The sequence below is a fragment of the Carcharhinus amblyrhynchos genome, chromosome 14, assembly GCF_965287045.1.
Source record: "Carcharhinus amblyrhynchos chromosome 14, sCarAmb.v2.hapA, whole genome shotgun sequence".
Classification (NCBI taxonomy): Eukaryota; Metazoa; Chordata; class Chondrichthyes; order Carcharhiniformes; family Carcharhinidae; genus Carcharhinus; species Carcharhinus amblyrhynchos.
In genome coordinates this window covers 62,771,174-62,791,365 of record NC_137337.1, presented here as the reverse complement: position 1 = coordinate 62,791,365, position 20,192 = coordinate 62,771,174, and the positions used below count along the sequence as shown (strand labels likewise).

The 20,192-nt window shown below is 39.6% G+C and overlaps 1 protein-coding gene across 3 annotated transcripts in view; it reads left to right on the top strand.

Annotated features, from left to right (window-relative positions):
* rad51 (RAD51 recombinase) overlaps window positions 1-20,192 on the top strand; it is a 70,919-nt gene that overhangs the window by 11,425 nt on the left and 39,302 nt on the right. For all 3 annotated transcript variants that reach the window (XM_080202032.1, XM_080202031.1, XM_080202033.1), the window contains exons 3-4: window positions 7,106-7,243; window positions 10,500-10,617. In XM_080202032.1, coding sequence (XP_080058158.1) covers window positions 7,106-7,243; window positions 10,500-10,617 — 256 coding nt within the window. The remainder of the gene's footprint in view (window positions 1-7,105; window positions 7,244-10,499; window positions 10,618-20,192) is intronic.

The window sequence follows — 20,192 nt, the reverse complement described above, 5'->3', positions numbered from 1 at the left end:
CTTTCATGGATTTTCTTCTGCATTTATTTCCTGATCTCGTTAAGGATGATGACACTAATTCCTTTGTACAAGATGCCACCTTGAGCAATTGTTTCATCCTATTTACCTAGATTTACATAGATGTGTGCTTGATCATTTCTGACATCCTTTTATTGCTACTTTCTGCAGTACTTGGAGAGTTACAGCTCATCGTGTAGTTTGCTTGACCTGAGAAAAGAGCTGTCTGTCAGATTCAGTGTTTCTTTTGGTTTAATGACTTCTGGACAATATCGATGTTACTTCTCATTGAATCTGGGAGATTTTGCACTCTAGTTCTAGCATCAGCAACTTTTTTTTTCAAAGGGAGCAGCTCTCAATAATACATCGACAATGTACATCCACTTGTTTGTTCTTCCAAATGATATCACTGCAAATGATGTAACATTCTTTGCAGGATGCTTTGGAGTGGTTAGAAATTATTTAAGAAAGATAGTTTAGTGGCTTGTTATCCAACTCTAACATCACAAACAAAGGACATAGCCATCAACTTCAGGAAACCCAGTGGAGGATGTGTCCCTGTTTACATCAATGGTGATAAAGTGGAAATGGTCTTGAGCTTTAAGTTTCTTGATGTTCAGATCACCAACTGTCCTTTCCTGGTTCCTCCATGCCGACACCATAATTAAGAAAGCACAACAACGCCTCTACTTTCTCAGGAGGCTAAGGAAATTTGGCATGTCTGCTGTGACTCTCACCAATTTTTACAGATGCACCATAAAAAGCATCTGTTCTGGATGTATCACAGCTTGGTATGACTTCTGCTCTGACCAAGACCGCAAGAAACTACAAAGAGTTATGAACACAGCCCAATCCATGCAAACCAATCTCCCATCTATTGACTCTGTCTATGTTTCTTGCTGTTTCGGAAAAGCAGCCAGCATAATCAAGGACCCCATGCAATCCAGACATGGTCTTTCATGTTCTTCAGTCAGGAAAAAGGGATAACAATCTGAGTCGTGTACCAACGAACTCGAGAACAATTTCTTCCCTGCTGCTGTCAGACATTTGAATGGACCTATTAAATATTAAATTGATCTTTCTCTTCACTCTAGCTGTAACTGCAACATTATCTTCTGCACCCTCTCCTTTCCTTGTATGTTTTTGTCTGTGTAGCACAAGAAACAATAATTTTCACTATGTCCCAACACATGTGATAATAATAAATAAAATTAAATTGAAACTTTGTCTTCTTAAACAGGGACTAATTAAAATGTTCCCATTGCAAAGACAATAGCCAGGCACACTTTCTTGATCTGTCCAAGGTACCATTTAGTTTGATTTAACACTGTGATGAGAACAAAACTAATTGGCTTTGCAGTATGAGGGTTGCACTAAGTCCTGTCTCGCTGACATCACACTGTTGGGTAACTTCATCATGGCACCTAAGCACTGGCATTTTCATCATTTGTTGTCTGATGTGAGTGAAAGCTACTTCTGTCCTGTGTCCAAATACCATTAAACATCCCTTGCATTGAGTTTGTGTAGTGCCTCACGTTCTGATGAGTTGAGAACGAACTTTGCTCGATACTTCATAATTCCCAACAAATCATTGTACTGCCTTCTGGGTCATAGCTCTTACCTTATCCAGAACAGGGGAAACTCCTTTTGTTGTCTACATGACCAATGTACTCCAGCATCTTCAGTTGCAATTTCTTCTAGTTCAGGTTCATCTGGTGAGCTCGTCCTAGCAGTCTTAGTAGATTCTGATCATGATCCTCGATGGCTTTTTTCATCTTATCTCCACACCCATAGACTAACAGATGACCTCCAATCACTTCCACTTCGGAAATGAACGTTAATTGTCTCATGCTGTCAGTGTTGATGCTCTTCCGGAGCAATAGAAATGCTAAATGGCATGCGCAGCCATATATATCTCCTAAATAATGTCCAGAAAGTAGTCAGAAAACTGTTGATTTCATCCAATGTCACTTCGCAGTATCAATCCTTCGCATCCAGGGTGGTAAGTTGTGGCAAAGTTTCTTTAGAAGTTTGCATAGGGTAGTGAGAGTCCTCCAAATCTTTACTGAAATCCTTTGGATCTGTGCATACTCAGCTTTCCAGAATTTTTAGCTGCTACTGTGTTGTTAATCCAGTCCGAAGGAGTGGTCGCTTTCTCAATTATTCGTATATTTTTAAGCTCCTTTATCTTTCAAACACCTGGAATTCATGTTGGAAGATTTGAGTTGATCGCACACATTCATCCACTTCAAGATTATAGGAAGATATCCAAGATCTGTGAAAACATCTTTGTAATTTCTTAGAATTTGTTCAGCGGTCAATGACTTTGTGCCGTATGAAACATTGTAAATCTCTTCTGTTACTTGGAGGGTTCAGCTGTGATGAGCGGATTTTGCTTCATGTCTACTATTTGGAACTAGAAATTTTCTTTATTCCCTTTACATTGGGTTCTCAGCTTAGTTTGCCCCCTTGGGTAACATTGTTCCATCATATAGCTTCAACTTTACTGTTAGCAGCTTCATTTGTAGTTACAATCTTGAGCAATTTCACACAGGTCTGCAAAGTTGAATGTTGCATGAAGTGTCTGTCTGACTGATACTTCATATTAATTTGATGCTGTCCATACATAGTCATCCATGTAGTAGTCATAAACCTTTTTTTCTTTGAGACTTGAGGATGTCAACCTGTTCTAAAGTGTAAAGCTATTCATCATGTTCAAATTGATTGGAGATAGTCAGCATGGTTTTGTAGCGGGTAGGTCGTGCCTTACTAACCTTATTGAGTTTTTTGAGAAAGTGACCAAAGAGGTGGATGGGTGTAAGGCAGTTGATGTGGTATATATGGATTTTAGTAAGGCGTTTGATAAGGTTCACCATGGAAGGCTTCTGCAGAAAATGCAGATGTATGGGATTGAGGGTAGTCTAGGAAATTGGATCAGGAATTGGCTAGCAGATAGGAGACAGAGGGTGGTGGTTGATGGTAAATATTCGTCATGGAGTTCGGTTACGAGTGGTGTGCCTCAGGGATCTGTTTTGGGGCCACTGCTGTTTGTAATTTTTATTAATGATCTGGATGAGGGTATAGTTGGGTGGATTAGTAAATTTGCTGATGACACCAAAGTCGGAGGTGTGGTAGATTGTGAGGAAGGGTGTCATAGTTTGCAGGGAGACTTAGACAGGTTGCAGAGCTGGGCCGAGAGGTGGCGGATGGAGTTTAATGCGGAGAAGTGTGAGGTAATTCACTTTGGTAGGAATAACAGATGTGTCGAGTATAGGGCTAACGGGAGGACTTTGAATAGTGTGGATGAACAGAGGGATCTAGGTGTATGTGTACATAGATCCCTGGAAGTTGGGAATCAAGTAGATAAGGTTGTTAAGAAGGCATACAGTGTCTTAGCGTTTATTGGTAGGGGGATTGAATTTAGGAGTCGCAGTGTCATGTTGCAACTGTACACAACTCTGGTGCGGCCGCACTTGGAGTACTGTGTGCAGCTCTGGTCCCCTCATTACAGGAAGGATGTGGAGGCTTTGGAGAGGGTGCAGAGGAGGTTTACCAGGATGTTGCCTGGTATGGAGGGGAGGTCCTATGTGGAGAGACTGAGGGATTTGGGGTTGTTTTCGCTAGAAAGAAGGCGGCTAAGAGGGGATCTTATTGAAACATATAAGATGATTAGAGGTTTAGATAGGGTGGATAGTGATAGCCTTTTTTCTCGGATGGAGAAAGCTAGCATGAGGGGGCATGGCTTTAAATTAAGGGGGGGTAGTTATAGGACGGATGTCAGGGGTAGGTTCTTTACCCAGAGGGTGGTGAGGGATTGGAATGCCCTGCCTGCTGCAGTTGTAAATGCGCCTAGTTTGGGGGCGTTTAAGAGATCCGTGGATAGGTTTATGGACGAAAAGGGATTGGTTTAGATTAGTGGATCATTGTTTTTTTTTTAACTGGTCGGCGCAACATCGTGGGCCGAAGGGCCTGTTCTGCGCTGTAATGTTCTATGTTCTATTATTCAACTCCTCTCCGGCAATCATCTTTTTAGGCTTGTTTTCCTTCTTTGCAGCAAAACATCCATACAAAGTGATTCAATTTCTTGCAGTTGGAGCATGGCTATCCCTGTGCTGAACATGCTTCCTTTTTTTGTGTGGTGTCTTCCATAGTACTTGCATCGGTACCCTGGCCTTGATCTGTCTGTTGGCTCTTCTGGAAGTGGTTCTTCCATCAAGGTTTGCTGCCCTAACCTCAAAATCTGGAAGTTGAACTCTGTCAGCTGACTATACTTTATACTGTTGTAGTTATCTGGGATGTGGGAAGCGAACTGGAGTTTTCATATGACACAAGATGTGTTGCACTGGATGGGACTAAAGTGTTCTGCCATACCTCTATTTACATTCTTAACAAAACTCCATAAAAACCCCAAACACTTAGAAAAAAAAGCTACTCATCACTCAGCATATTCCCTTGTGGTGTCTTCATTTAGGTTTTTTTACATTTCCCTGAAATGGACACTTTCTCTACGTTGCCAGATTGAAGCCTACTCTGAGGGCCTTGCTGATAATCCTGTTTAGCTGCTCTGCTGTTTGACTCGAGCTCCTTTAGGTGCACGCTTTTATTTCTAGGCTCTCGGCTTTTATGCATAATTTTCTTATTAAGTGGAGAACTCTGACCGTTCAATTATTAGGGACTTGAATCCCTAACCTTCTGACTGAGTTTGTCTCAGGAGTGGCACTCTTGGATCTGACAGAGTAGGGCTAATTTAGCCTTAGCTAGGCTAGTTTAGATAATTTCCCTATTTGTAATCCACATTAAATATGGGCATTAAATATTTTGTGCGGATGGAAATTGGAGAAATGGTACTTTTTCTACCATTGATTTCTCAATTAAATACTAAATTTAAGTTTAAGCCTCCAAGTTTCCCAGTGTTGCATTTGGGGTATTTCACTGATGCGCCAGGGAATCCCTGTAAGAAGTTCCCACGTAAAGGTTTACCTGGGAACTGTCCAGAAGGTCTAACTTCCCTTGGACAATTCCACTGGGTTGGGAACCCAACCTGACTGGACATCCCATTCCTTCCACCACAACTCCTTGTCCGTTCCAACTCCACTCATGTCAGGGCTTCCTCCCGTTCTTTGTCTGTCTGTCATGCTCTCACCAAATCCCCGTGCCCCCTGTTCATGTCTCCCTCACTTGCTTTATGGCAGCTTGTGCTGTAAAAAGAGGTGCATCTTTCCTCTCTGCGCCTCACACTGATGCAACCAGGGGGCATGCTTCATTGCTCCTGTCTTACTGAGCCTGAGAAAGGAAGGTTGTGCAAGGCAGTAGCTTTGGAATTTCAACGAGGACAGGTCCTCCAGTGGATATCCACTGGTGATTGCCAATCCAAGGAAGTTATTGACCATAATTTTTTTGATTGGGGAGGATATATTTCACAATGTCCAGGTGTAATTTTTGTTGTGCATGGCAACAAAATATCTCAATATCCATTGTTCAGCTGAGTTCATTCCTCAATGTTGCAGGAGATTCAACTGTCTGGCTTTGTGCATTGCAGTCCAGTCAGTCCCATTCCTCCATTAATGCCTTTAGTTCTGAAAGTTAATTTCCCTCAAGCAGCTATCCACTTTTCTTTTGAAATCATTGCTTCTCTCCACTTCCACCATCCTTGAAGGCAGTGAGTTCCGGATCATTACCACTCTCAGCGAAAAAATGTTGTTTTTCGTGTACCTCTTGTCCACAGATTTAAAACTGTTTCCTCTAGTACAACAATCAGCAACTTTTTTAACTGAAGAGCCTTTAAACAAAAAAAATTTGCAAGGCAAAAATTCAGTATTTCTGAATCAAATGTCTGACATATTACCAGGTGTCTCTGGTACAATGCATAATTTGGATGTATAGTCAGATACAAGTATTGAATTTTAAATATATTTTGAATTTATGTATCAATAGAAAAAAATTAAAAAGACAGGCTTTTTGTCTTTCACCCAAATTTTATCAGTAAAGTTATCTTTAAAACAAATTTTAACTTGGGGTATAGAATGAAGAATTTTTTCGACTATTGATTTTCATGATTTAAAAACAATGCTTCCAATAGCACATTCAGAAATAATTTATCAAATCAGCTATATTAGAAACAATAACAATTACAACCAGAGGCATTGTGTATAACTGTATTGCAGCTATACTGTTCACTTTATCTAGCTTTTAATTCTCACGATTAAAAAAAATGCTGAAACTTATTTCTTGGCATAATTTTTTTAGACTTTTTCATGTTAAGGTGATCAACTGGAAATGGTTGAAAGCTGTAAATCAGATTTTAAAGAGTTGCATGTGACTTTGAAACCAGATTGCAGACCCCTGCACTCGTCCTTGTTTGGTCAACTAATGGAAACAGTCTTTACTTCTCTATCTGATATATATCTGTCGTAATCTCCCTTCCATTTCCTTTGCTCCAAGGAGAGCAAGCCCAACTTTTCCAAACTAACCTTGGAGCTAGAATCCATCATATCGGAAACCAATCTCCTCTGCACGCTTTCAAGAACCCTCGCATCCTTCCTAATTTGTAATGACCAGAACAGTACTAGTTGAGGCCCAATTAGACTTTCAGGAAGTTCAGGATTAGTTCCCTGATTTTGTACTCAACACCTCTACTTATGCTCTGCTAACTACTCTCAAAGTATCCTGGCACCTTCAGTGACCTATGCACGGGAATCCCCATGTCCCTCTGTACTTGTGCACTCTTTACAGCTGTGTCAGCAAATCTATATTGCCTTCCTGTATCCCTTTTGCCAAAGTGCCTCACCTCTCAATTCACCACTGTCTCACCCAGTTTGCCTCAATAACTTTGTTCTGTTTTCTTTTCACTTGCACTCCTAACTTCTAACAGCCTACTTCTCATTCCCCATCCCCTTCCCTTCACCAGTGGCATCTATGTTGCAGTTCACATGCCGCGACCTCTGTAACTGCCTTTCAAAGCTCCTCTACCTTATCTCTTCTTTCCAAATTCTACAGCAATCTATTATACTTGCAAATTTACTGTATGTGTGAGATTCAATATTAACTTGTGGCAATTTTATAGATTGCTATTCCTATAAAATTAAATTGACTTTGCTTCTATTCTTAGCAATGTGGGATCAGTGCTAATGATGTGAAAAAACTGGAAGAGGCTGGTTTCCATACAGTGGAGGCAGTGGCCTATGCTCCAAAGAAGGAACTGCTAAATATTAAGGGCATCAGTGAAGCTAAAGCGGAGAAGATACTGGTAAGAGTGGAACTAGACTGTGTATTCATTTCAATTTCTTTTTGAAAGTGAGGGGAAAATATTTTCTGGTAAGTTGTTCCTCCTGAAAACTGTAAAACCTGTATAGTTAACAAGTAAAGAAAATTCTGGATTTTAAATGCTAGCTGTTGATGTTTTATGCCGATTTTCTAAAGCACTAGTTGTTGTACGTTAGGTTTATAGGTCCAGTTTAAATGTGTGAGAATGGGTTGGTGGCGGGGAGGATATGGGCGACAGTGGGGATTGGAAAGGGTGGTGGGGTATGGAGTAATCGATTCTGGTTAGGGGGTTTGTTGGATCTGGTCGGAGGGGCCGGGGTAGTTGGGACTGGTTGGAGGGGATTGGGGTAGTTGGCACTGGTTGGGATCGCGTGGGGTAGTTGGGACTGGTGGCGAGCAAATGAGGTAGTCAGGATTGGTCAACGTGGGTGGGTAGTCTGGACGGCTGGGATAGTCTGGAATGAACTGAGTGGGTGGGAGAGATGGGTCTGGTGGATAGGACGGGGAGTGTGGGGTAGTTGGGTCAAGTGGAAATAAGTGGGATAGTCGAGTCTGGTCCAGGGAGTCCGAGTAGTTGGGTGTTGTGATATTCATATTAGTTTGGGGGGGGGGGGGGGGGATGCGTGTCAAGTGGTCAGGAGAGGCAGTTAGTCTCGTTGGGATTCAGTGGAGTTGTCAAGATATAGTCGGGGTAGGGCAGAGGGTTGGAGGGAAGAGTTGGTCAGTGTGAGTGATTGGATGGCGTTAGTTTCGGAGTTACAATGTGATTTTTCTATCACATTTCCTGGGTAACTATTTCAATAAGTACATTACAACTGTCAGAAGTCTCTAACTGTCGCCCTGAATTGGAGACATTCACGGAGAGTCCAGGAAATCAGGGGGATTGCTCATTGTAAGTTCAAATTTCTCAGCTTGGGGGAGGTCAGTGATAGAACAATGTAATATTGGTTTCTTCCATCTTATGGTTTCATGAAAGCTTGCACTAACCCAACTGATGGTGGCAGCAAATGTCCATTATTGATGGGTTGCATACTGTAACTCGTGGGAACGTTATACATATTTTCACAGCCTATCTTTAATTCAAAATGTTTTAAATATGGATTCTCCCAAATGTTTTCTAAATGGAGGATACTACAGGTAAAAAAATTTGATTTTTTTCATAAGTTAGTGGTGACTGCTCAATCTTGCAGAATGAATTCACGAACAAGTAAAACATGGCTCAATCAGTAGTGCATGAACATGGTATTCAGTAACTCCATATGTGAATTTCGTGAGGCATACTAAATTTAACAAACTTTTGTGGTTTATCGGCCTGTTTTTCATGTTACAAGACACGTGGCAGTCCAGAAATGCCTGGGGCCCTTACTTCACAGTGGTGCTTATTCTTTCTCAATTGATGTGCATTTCTCAAATGGCGTGCAGTGATAATGTTGCTTATGTGTACTCATTATTACATTATTTATATGCTCCCTGCTCAACTTGGTGCTTTGTAAAGTTGTCAGGGCTACTGAATAGCATTATAGGATTTCCTAATTTGCAGATGACTTGTAATGAGATTAGTTCCAGTTAAATTACTTAATTTTCGCTCCCGTCCCATCTTTCCTAAAAATGTTGATTCTTTCTAGAATATGTTTTCAGAAGTCTTCAGATGCCTTGTTGAAAGGGTGTTTATTTTTGAGAACTATGTAATAAATGTGGCTTTGCCAAGATATGTGTCTGGATTGCGCATGTTGACAGGCTATTTAGATATTCTCTGAAGGGCATCACAGTCAATGTAATTTTTATAGGTTACCAATGCACATGTTTTTTTCAGTAGATGAGATGATAATATTGACTTTGTGACAATTTAAAAAGGTTGGAAGTGAAGTGGTTGCTGTGTTACATCTTTCTCAAGTATTTCCATTGGAGAGATTTAGAACAGTTTGCCAATTTGTAGTTGTTCACTTTACACTGTCAAAATTGGAAATACGCCAAGAGTGAAAACTATGATAATTTATTTAATTTCCCTGAGCCTTTTTCCACCATTACTAATCCCAGTTATAATACTGAAGCAGTTGTCAGCTGGCACAATTAACTTGAAAGTTTGAGATATATTTATATGTATGATGGGTAATGCACTATGTGGCCTGGAACTTGTAAAAGTGTAAAAAGAAATGTGAAAGTATTGGGAGCTTGATATGTGATGTTTCAGCATATTAAGCTGTAATTTAAGAAAAAATACAACTTTGCTTTGTGTGTGGGCACCATCCCAGTGACACTAATTATAAGACATACCAATAATGTTTGTTGCATCATTTTAATTAAAAAAGACCACATAACTTACTGAAATTGAATTGAAAGTTATTACCGAGCAGTGTGGGTTTTTGTGCCGAGCCGACTGAAATTAGGTTGTATTGCAAAAACCACAGTTCCCACAGAGTAATGCTGTGCAACCATTTGTTGAGAAAATCCAGCCTGTGCTCTTGGAAGGCTACCAGTAGTTCATTTAATTTTGACTGTGAATTCGAGGATTAGAAATTGAAACTATAAAGAAGGGGGGACTGAATTGAGAATCTGAGTTTCTCCTTAATTCACACATTTTGTTGGTGTGCTGGGGAAGAGGAGAAACTGGGACTAATTCTTTTTCAAAAATCCTATCTATTTGTATAAATATCCTGCTCCAAAGCCCTTGAACATGTTCCCCTCCAAATCTGTTTCCATCTTTCCAGGAATTCCACGTTTTAATTGAATTTCTGAAGACAGGTTTCTACATGTACCGTCAGTTTGATATTTCTTGCATACCATCACAGAAAGATGATAACACATAACAAGTAATGAAAACAGATTTTGACTTATTCAGTTCATTGAATTAGGCAGCTCTTGGAAATCAATTAAATCAGTTTTTAGTGATGGCGCTAGCGCATTTGTAAATGCTTGATCATATAAACAAAGTGGACAAAGTACACCCAAAGCCAGAAAATTATTGTGAGAATCAATATTTAACAGAATGCAATATTGAAAACTTGGAGATAAAAATCTGGTTTCTGGATTTAATTATGGTCCTAAAGGTATTTCTATGCCCACGTCAATTAATGTTTACTGGGGTTGGCAGAGGACTGGGGACTTATGGGCATTTGTATTTATAAAGGAAAATTATAGCTTTTATTATCACTTCATTATAAGCTTTGTCGTTAAATTTGAATGTCCTTCCTAATTGCACAGCTATTACCCTATCACATCTTTGTTCTCTTTTGTTTTAGGCTGAAGCAGCTAAACTTGTGCCAATGGGCTTCACTACAGCTACAGAGTTCCACCAGAGGCGCTCAGAAATCATTCAGATTACAACGGGGTCGAAGGAACTTGATAAACTTCTGCAAGGTACAAAATATAATTTTGTAATTTTGTTCACTAGCTTCTATGTGTTGGAGTAGTGAGGGAAGAGGCATTGAGTGAATTGAAGCAACTTCAGTTGCCTCATCCTATTCTCTCCTTGCCCTGTACATATCCTGGGACTCATAAACCTCCTTCCTGTAATATTCAGCCTGAGCCTATGAACTCTGTCTGTAGACAGTTGTCACTGCTTCTCTCCACACTTGCCTCAAATGAATGTATGTTCGTTTGCTAATAGAGCTCTTGCCATCTATGGACTTAATATCGAAGCGCAATCTGACATTATGGCTTTGATGAAGAAATGGCTAAGAAGTGATGACGATTTTTTCCTTTAATTAAGCTTTATTGAGGCTATATTTGCTCAGTTCAAACCATTGCATCTTCTTCTGGCAACTCCTCTACGCATATCACCTTGTTCCACTGCTCGCACCTCTCATTTAAAATTCTCATCCTGTATTGCCCATTCAAATGTCATTACAAATTCCTCAAATATCTTCACTGTTTTCCTCCCTTTGCCTCTGCAATGAGCAACTTATTAACCTCCTTGTCAATCTTATTCTCTTTGCTGAGTTTGCTACCCTCCATTTCTCTCCAAATCTCTCCTTCTGTATAATTTTTCTTACCCACGTGGAAGCATAGAAAATAGAAGCAGGAGTAGGCCATTGTCACTACCAGCCCCCAATCTTGTCATCTCTTGTTATCTATATTGTTATCAATGTTAAAGCGGCCTGTGATCATTTCCTTGTGTCATTCTCTACCCACATTCTATCTGTATCCTCCCTCCTCAGCTCACTTCTTCCAGCCTCTAACCCTGAGGAAGAAACTCTCCCTCCACTCACTCACCACAGCAGTCTCAAATTGACAACTATCTTGACTATGGCCTTTAATTTATTGTGACATCTTGACAGCTCCGAAAGATAGCTGCCAATTCCTGAAATGACACGTTCTGAATCACCTTTGCCTTGTCCCCACTACAACTACTATTTATCCATACGTTATTTGCTCCTCCCTAATATAATACTCCTCTCTACTTCATTAACCCCAAGGGAGGCAGCTTAAACATCTTTGGTGAAAAACATATTTAATTATTCATTGCCAGATCTGACTGGACTGCTTAAAATATTATTGGCCAATGCTCTCCATCACAGTCCACTATTCAAAGATCATCAGCAAGGCAAAGATAATTCTGGCTTAACTTCGCCATTCGCTATTGTCTTCAACCTTCCTTCCCTGCCACTTCCACCCTTAGTTCTGACAGTAAATGCAATCATAGGCTTTTATTTTACAAAAATTGAGGCTATCTGTATAACTGCCACTATTGCTTCCCACCTTCCACTGTCAGACCTGGCTTAACTTCCTCAAAGTTCCCCTTTGCTCTAATGTTGAATCTGTATCTTTGTCTTGTTTCTTTCCCATCTCCACATATGTTTTCTTTGAGCTCATCTTGTTGATCAGACTAACCTCTTACTCCCTCAACATTATTCCTACTAAACTGTTGATCATTCAGCTTCCCTTCCTGGTTCTCATGTTAGCTGGCATTATCAATGGTGTTCTTGTCTCAAAACTGCCATCCTTACCCCTTCTTAAAAATGTCAATTCTTGACCCTTGCAAGCTACCTTCTTTCTCAAGTTCTTGAATGTGTTGTTGCCTCACAAATCCATTCTCTAAGCCAATTTCCTCGTGTCTCGATTAATAATCCAAACATTATGACCCTTGGGAGTTTGTGGACAGTGAGACAGTATCGAATGAACATATATACAGTTGTTATTTCCAACTTTAATGTCTCCAGCTGGAGTTTGAGCTGGAGATACTCCTAACACATAGGGAGCACCATCTGGACAGTTTGCTCCAGACTTCAGAAAAGTATCGATGTGATATATGATGTGCTAACTGCGAGGAATCCAAGTGAGATAGGCAATAGGGATTCACAGAAACTGATCTTATTCCACAGATACGATTTATGTACTACCTGTTTGGATAAGGAAAACAACCATCAGACAGGCTTGAATATTCTGCGAAAAATCTAACTTTGCCATCACATGACCACATTGGCCAACCATCCCAATGAAGTCTCACTCTACAAAACCCTTGGGGAGCACAGCAGAACAGCATTCATTCAGATTAAAACCAACATTCTAGCCATTAAAAACAATTATGCTTTTGCAACAATACAGGATGCTAGTAGACACTATGGCTCCGACAAAATGCTGAGGACTCAACATCCTGTAGAAAAACATGATTAAAATATGTTTTTTTAAAGGCACAGTATTGTCACAATGTGTTACTGAAAAATTGGTGTGAGAGAAATGAGTTTCGGTTCATGGGGCATTGGCACTAGTGTGGGGAAAGTGGGAGCTGTATCTGTTTGGATGGTCTTTACCTGAACTGTGCTGGGACCAGTGTTATGGTGAGTTATAGAACTAGGATGGTAGAGAAGCCTGTAATCTAAATAGTGGGGCATGAGTTTGTGTGGGAATATGCCAGAATTTCAAGAGAACAGGTTTCAATAAGGGAACTGATAAACAGAGCTTTGCAGGAAGGGACAGAATGTACAAACTTAAGAGTAAGCCAGCAGTTAACATTAAAGGTTGTGAAAATAGAAGGACAAAAATATAGACTCTACCTAAATGCACGGAGTGCTCAAATTGGGGAAAAAAAAGATCTGATTGCCATTGAGATGACATGGCTGTGAGATGACAAAGGCTGTGGCATGAATATTCAAAGGTATATGATATTTCAGAAGGTCAGAAAACTAGAAAAAGATATCTCTTAATTAAAAGTGGCATTAGCATGTTAATGCGGGATGACCTTCTGAAGATCAAGATGTGGAATCAATCTGGGTAGAGTTGAGAAATAGTAAAGGTAATAAGTCATTTGTGGTAGTTCATAGGCCCCCTAAAAGTAACACACTGTAGGACGGGCTAAATAGGAGGAAATAAAGGGGGCTTGTGACAAAGGTACAATGATAATCGTGGGTAAATTTAATCTGCATCTGGATCGGATGAATCAGATTGGAAATAGTAGCCTGGGTGATGAGTTCATTGTATTTTCAGGCAGTTTCTTAAAGTAGCATGTTTATAGCTAACCAGAGAACAGGCTATTCTAGATCTGGTAATGTACAATGAAACATGATTAATTAATAACCTCATAGTAAAAGAGCTCCTAGAAAACAGTGATCATAGATGATTACATTTTGCACTCAGTTTGAGGGAGAGAAGAGTGGGCCCAAGACAAATGTTTTAAACTTAAAACAAGGGCAATTTAAGGATATTAAGGCAGAGTTGGCTAAAGTGAATTGGAGAACTAGGATAATCGATAGTAGAGATGCAGTGGCAGTTATTTAAGGAGACGTTTTATAACATTTGAAAAGATTTGTCCCAATGAGAAAGAAAAAATATTTTGGGGGAAGGATGCATTATCCTTGGCTAACTAAGGAAGTTACAGGTAGAATCACATTGAAAGAAAAAGTACAATTTCACCAAGATTAGTTGCAGCTCATAAATTTGCTTCAATGTAGACAAATGTAAAGTCATCCATTTTGGACTTTAAAAGGAAACCAGGTACTTTGTAACGGGTTTAAAAAAAAGACACAAATAGCGGATCCAAAGAGACCTGGGGATCCAGGTACACGCATCAATAACGTAATGAAACAGTACAGAAAATAATCAGAAAGGCTGGTCTTTATCTCTAAAGACTAGAATATGATGGTTGGGAGACATGCCTCAGTTATCCACAACCCTGCTTAGACCCCCTTCTAGAGCACTCAAGTGCCTGGGCACCATGCCACGGGAGCACTATATTGGCCTTGGAGGAACTGCAACAAATGATGCCTGGACCTCCAGGGGTAAATTATAAGAGATTACTGTAACTAGGAATAAAAACAAAATGCTGGCAATACTCATGAATTTAATAGAAGGTCGTCGATTTGTTTGTTCCGGGGCAGTCACACAACTTGGGCAAGATGCTTCTGATTTGGTCCATTTTCAGAGCCAGGAATGTGTGACAGCAAACAAGACAGGAATTCCACTTCCTTTTCCCTGCACCTTTGCATATTCCTTCTATTCAAATAACTAATATTCTCTTACATGCCTCGAATGAACTTGCCTGCACTACACGTCAAGGCAGTGCATTCAAAACCTGAACCATTTGTTGTTGTGAAAAAGTTTTTTCTCCTATCACATTTACTTCTTTTGCAAATCGCTTAATATCTGTGCCTTCTTGTTCTTGATCCTTATTTGAGCCGAAACAGTTTCTCCATACTTCTCCGGCTCCTTCGTGATTTTGAACGTTACCAAGTCTCCTCTTAGCGTCATCTTTCAAGGAGAACAATCCCAATCTATCCTCATTACAAAGTTCCTTATGACTGGAACCATTCTTGTGAACCTTTTTTGCGCTCTTCAATGCATTCACATCCTTCCTATAGTGTGGTACCCAGAACTGTGTGCAGCATTTCAGCTGAGGTCTAATTAGTGCCTTCTAAATGTTCAGCATAACATCATTACACATCTATTCAATGCCACAATTACTAAAACCTAGAATGTGACATGCTTTATTAATTTTTCTCGCAACTAATCTACTACCTTCAATGATCTGTCTGCGGGTTTGCAGGGGAGAGAGTCTGGGTAAGGTACTCTGTCAGAGAGTTGGTACAGACCCGAAGGGCCAAATGGTCTCCTTCTGCACTAAAGGGATTCCATGATTACCACCAATGCATCTTTCATCTCTGGAGCCATTCCTTTTAAGACCCAAGGATGCAGGCCATCAGGTCCGAGGACTTGTCAATCTTTAATTCCATTAGTTTCTTAGCTTTATTTCTCTCGTGATTATGATTATTTTAAGATCCCACCTCTCTTTTGCCCCCTTTTTTTCTACTATTCTTGGGATGGTGAAGACAAATACAAAGTCTGCCATTTCTTTGTTTCCTATTATTAATTCCCCAGTCTCAACTCTGAGACCAGTACTGACTTGTAACTTCTCTTCTCCTTTTTATATCCTTATAGAAGTTCCCTACGCTTTGATAATTCTTGCTACTTTCTTCTCGTGCATCAGTTTCTCCCTCTATTATTTTATTTATCCTCTGCAGTTTTTAAAAATTCTCCCAATCTTTTGGCCAATTGTTAATCTTTGTAGCATTGTACATCTTTTCTTTCAATTTGATCCAATCCTTTACTTCATTAATTTGCCATGAATGGTGCATTCTTTAAATGTCTTCCAGTATTTCTCTATTGTCTAACCTTTTAAGTTGCTTTCCCATCCACTTTTGCCAACTCTATTTTCATAAATTTAAATAAAGCCTAGTTTCAGGCCCACATTTCTCATCCACAAACTGAATGTGAAATACCAGCATGTTATGATCAGTGCTTACCAAGAGCATCCTTTACTTTGAGGTCACTAAATAATCCTGTTCAATTATATATTATCAGATGTAAAAATGTCTCTTTCCTGGCTGGTTCTAAGAAACTGTCCTGAATATGAAGGCTGCCTTTTACAAATTATTTATCTAAGTCTTATGAAGGTTAAAATTTCCCATTAATGTTCCCATACCTTTCTTACAAGCCTTCATTATTTCTTGATTTCTCCTCTGTCTTACAGTGTAGCTCTTGTCAGGGGGCCTATAAACAACTCCCACCGGTGATTTTATCCCTTCCCTATTTCTGATTGCGCTCAAACAGTTTCTACATCGTGATGCTCCACACAAGATTATTTATCACTACTGTACTGATTTAACTATTTATTAATATGCTATCAATGTCCTATCAATTACATTATTAAGTTTTGTTAATGTCAATTACATTGTCAGGGCAAATGGGTGATGAGAATATGGGATGAGGAGTGTCTATGATAAGTATTGACACTGAACATAGTCAATAAACTCAGCAAGGAAAGGGTGGCAAAAGGAGCATGAACAATCAGGAACCTAAAAGGGAATCTACACATGGGAGCTGGGGGTATGGCTGAGGTATTAAATTAATATTTTGCATCCATCTTTGCCAAGTAGGTAGATACGACCCAGGACGTAGTGACAGATGAGGAAACTCTGTCCCTGGAAGGGCTCAGAATTCATAAAGAGGAAGCTCCGAGTAGATTGTTGGTATTGAAAGTTGACAAGGCGCTGGGACCAGATGAATTTGCGTCCAAGGATAATAAAGGAAGTGAGAATGGAAACTGCAGAGGCACCGGTCATAATCTTTCAGTTTTCTCTAGGCTCAGGGGAGGTGCCAAAGAACTGGAGAATAGCAAATATTATTTCTTTGTTCCCAGCAATTACAGGCCAGTTAGTTTAACATCAGTGGGTTGATTAGGAAGAATCAACATGGATTTCTGAAGGGAAAATTGTGTTTAACTAACTTGCTGGAGTTTGTTTTGAGGAGAAAGCAAAAAAGTCAATGAGGGTAAAAAGGTCGAGGTGGTGTAAAGACTTTCAGAATGCTTTTGAAATTGCTACACAACAGAGAAAAAAGTTATAGCTCATGAATAAAAGCAACTGTAGCAATATGGATACAAAATTGGCCCAATAATAGGAAGCAGAGAGTAATGGTCAATGGATATTTTTTGTGCTGGAGGCTGATCTATCATGGTGATCCCCAGGGGCTAGTATTAGGACTCTTGTTTTTCCAGATGTTTATATTAATGACCTAGATCTTGGTATGCAGGGGACAATTTCAAAGTATGTGGATGACACAAAACTTGGAAGTATTATAAACTGTGAGGAGGACAGTGAAGAACTTCAAAAGCATATAGACAATTTGGTGGAGTGTACAGATGAAGTTCAAGTGAGATGCATTTTGGCCAAAAGAACACGGAGAGAGAATATTAAAAAGGGGGTAAAATTCTTAAGGGGTGCAGGAGCGGAGTATATATGTGCAAAGGCTATTGAAGGTGGCAGGAGAGTCAGGGTCACTTAAAAAAAAATTCATCAGGCCATCATCATATTGGTTATGGGACTTTGCTGTGCATAAATAGGTTGCTGTGTTTTCTACAACAGTGACTACTTTTTAGAGCACTTGATTTAAATTTCTTTAGGGTATCCTGAGGTTGTGAAAGGCACTTTAAAAATACATGTTTTTATTTCCTTTCTTCATATAGTTTATGTTGCACTCTCCCAAAAATGCTTCTTCCTTGTGCAGTCTTTGAAATGTTTGAGGTCAGAGCAGGGTAAATGGCACTATTTTGTACCATGAATACTGCTTGCCTTGATGGTTGTTGTTGTTCGTCCATTGTCATTGATGAGGACCTCGACACCATTTGTCATTTTGAGGCTGGTTGCGGGTGCCCGAAGATGACTGATCAGGCCAGTTCGGGCGTGAAATATCCTGGCACATATTGGACAGACACTGTAGTTGTTGTGCTGGTGGCTCTGGACTTGTGCAGCTCGCACTTAAGTTGTGCTTCAGCAATACACCTTGCTTCGTGAGCCTGACGGCGTTTGTGAATGAGGCAGCGCCAGGTAGGGCGGTTTTGTGCCAGCATTTCCCAGGTGGTCATGTCAATGTCAAACGACTTCAGAGAGGCTTTGAGTGCGTCTTTGAAATGTTTCTTCTGCCCTCCAGTGAGCGTTTTCCAGCAGAGAGTTCCCCAAAAAGGAGCTGCTTGGAGATGCACTCGTCTGACATATGGATGACATGACCTGCCCACCGGGTCTGCGCTCTCATAGCAATGTGTGGACTGATGGTAGACTTGCTGTTGAGAGAACTTCAGTGTTTGGTACTTTGTCTTGCCAGCAGTTGCGTAATATTCTGCGAAGACAAGTCATGTGGAAATGATTGAGCTGTCTTGCATGCCTTCGAAACACAGTCCACGTTTCACAGGCATACAGGAGGGTAGTTAGTGAGTACCATGGCGCTGTAGACCTTCAGTTTTGTTGCTGGGCTGATTCCTCGACGTTCCCATACAATGGAGCACAGTCAACCAAAAGCAGAACTTGCCTTTGCTGTTCTGCCTTGATAAGCTACAATTGTCAATAATACTTATAGTATGTGAAGTATGCTTATAAGCTTTTGTTGTTTAATACCTTGTGTTGAAGGATCTTTTTATGTTGTGCTTTTTTAAGGTATTGATATTCAAAGACTTGGAAAATGTTGATATTCTTATCGATTTGTACATCTGGTTTTCATTGCACAAATGGTATAACAAACTAGTAATTTATAGAAGGCCCCTGCTTAGCATTCTGATAAAATCTAACAGATTATTATAATTTAAATCAATATTTTTGAATGTAGTACTTTAAAGCATACTGAGTTTTTATACCAACTGGAGTTGCAAGCATAATTATAATATTTAATTAATTGTTTTCTTAACATTGTTTGGTCTTGTAGAATTGTACTGAGGTGCACATCTTGTAACGTTACAGTTTAAATAGCTTCAGGAGGAAATTTGAATTCTTGTTTTGAGCTACTTCTATATAGTGCATATGAACAATCTCAAGTGAAATACTATTTGTCACTACACTTACAAAAAAAACGCGCAGAACAATGTTCAATCAAGCTGAATAGTTTTTATGTTTGGAAATTGCAGACGAAATGAAATTTTAGACTAAATTTTAAATGACATTACTCCAAGATTTTCATTCATGACAGTTGTGGTGATCTGATTCCTTACTGATTGTTGCTGTAAAGGAGCAAGGAAGAAGTGGATAAAGAAAGCACAACACTGCTGGAAAGCAAGATATCCTTTACTTAGCGATCCCAATGTTTATCACATGGTTCATTGTAGTTGAAGGAACATGCCTGCATTGCCACAAAATAATATTTGTGCTGGCATACAGACTGCAAAAAGAGTGCATATGTTCACCTTTCCAACTGCCAAAGTATGTGGTTTTATAGCTTTTGGGCACAAAATATATTTAACTGCCTACCAAATAACAAGCATCCATTTTGCATTTTACAATCAACTGCACTGTAAAGTTATCCAACTTACCCTTTCAGTTGAACGGCACTCCAGGTAAACATTTAACTGAGAACATCCTAGTTTTTCTTTAGGGTTTATGATATTTACTACAGTCAAACTGTGGTATACTACATTTAGAGACAGTAATTGCAAACATTTTTCTGACTGGTATGTGGTTGCTTTCACCCCAAGGGTCTAATTGCACTTCCCTGTTCTGTACATAGACATCTATATGCAAATCTTGGGTATAACCCAGATAGCTAAATGGTGTAGGATAGAATCAGAGTTGAATCTTATCTCCCGAGAGACATTTTACGTATTGTATTCCTCCAATCAGTGCCAACACCTTCAGTTAATGCTAATCACCTGAATACAATAAAGAAAGCAGTTAGAGATGGACAGCAAATGCTGGCCTGGCCAGCAATGTTCACAGTGAACGAATGAAACCTAGTTAACATACAAGTTCTAGTTTACAATAGCACCAGCGTGGAGTCCTTTGTACTACAGTATCAATATAACTGTCCATAAAACTAGATTAAATTGATTAAATTTAAAGATTTTATATTTATTTCATATTTGGATTACCTGTGCCCAGTATTTTTATAGCTTTTTCGGTTTGGTGTTGATCAGTTATGATGTCAGGGATGTTGATGGCAGAGAATTTGTAGATGATATG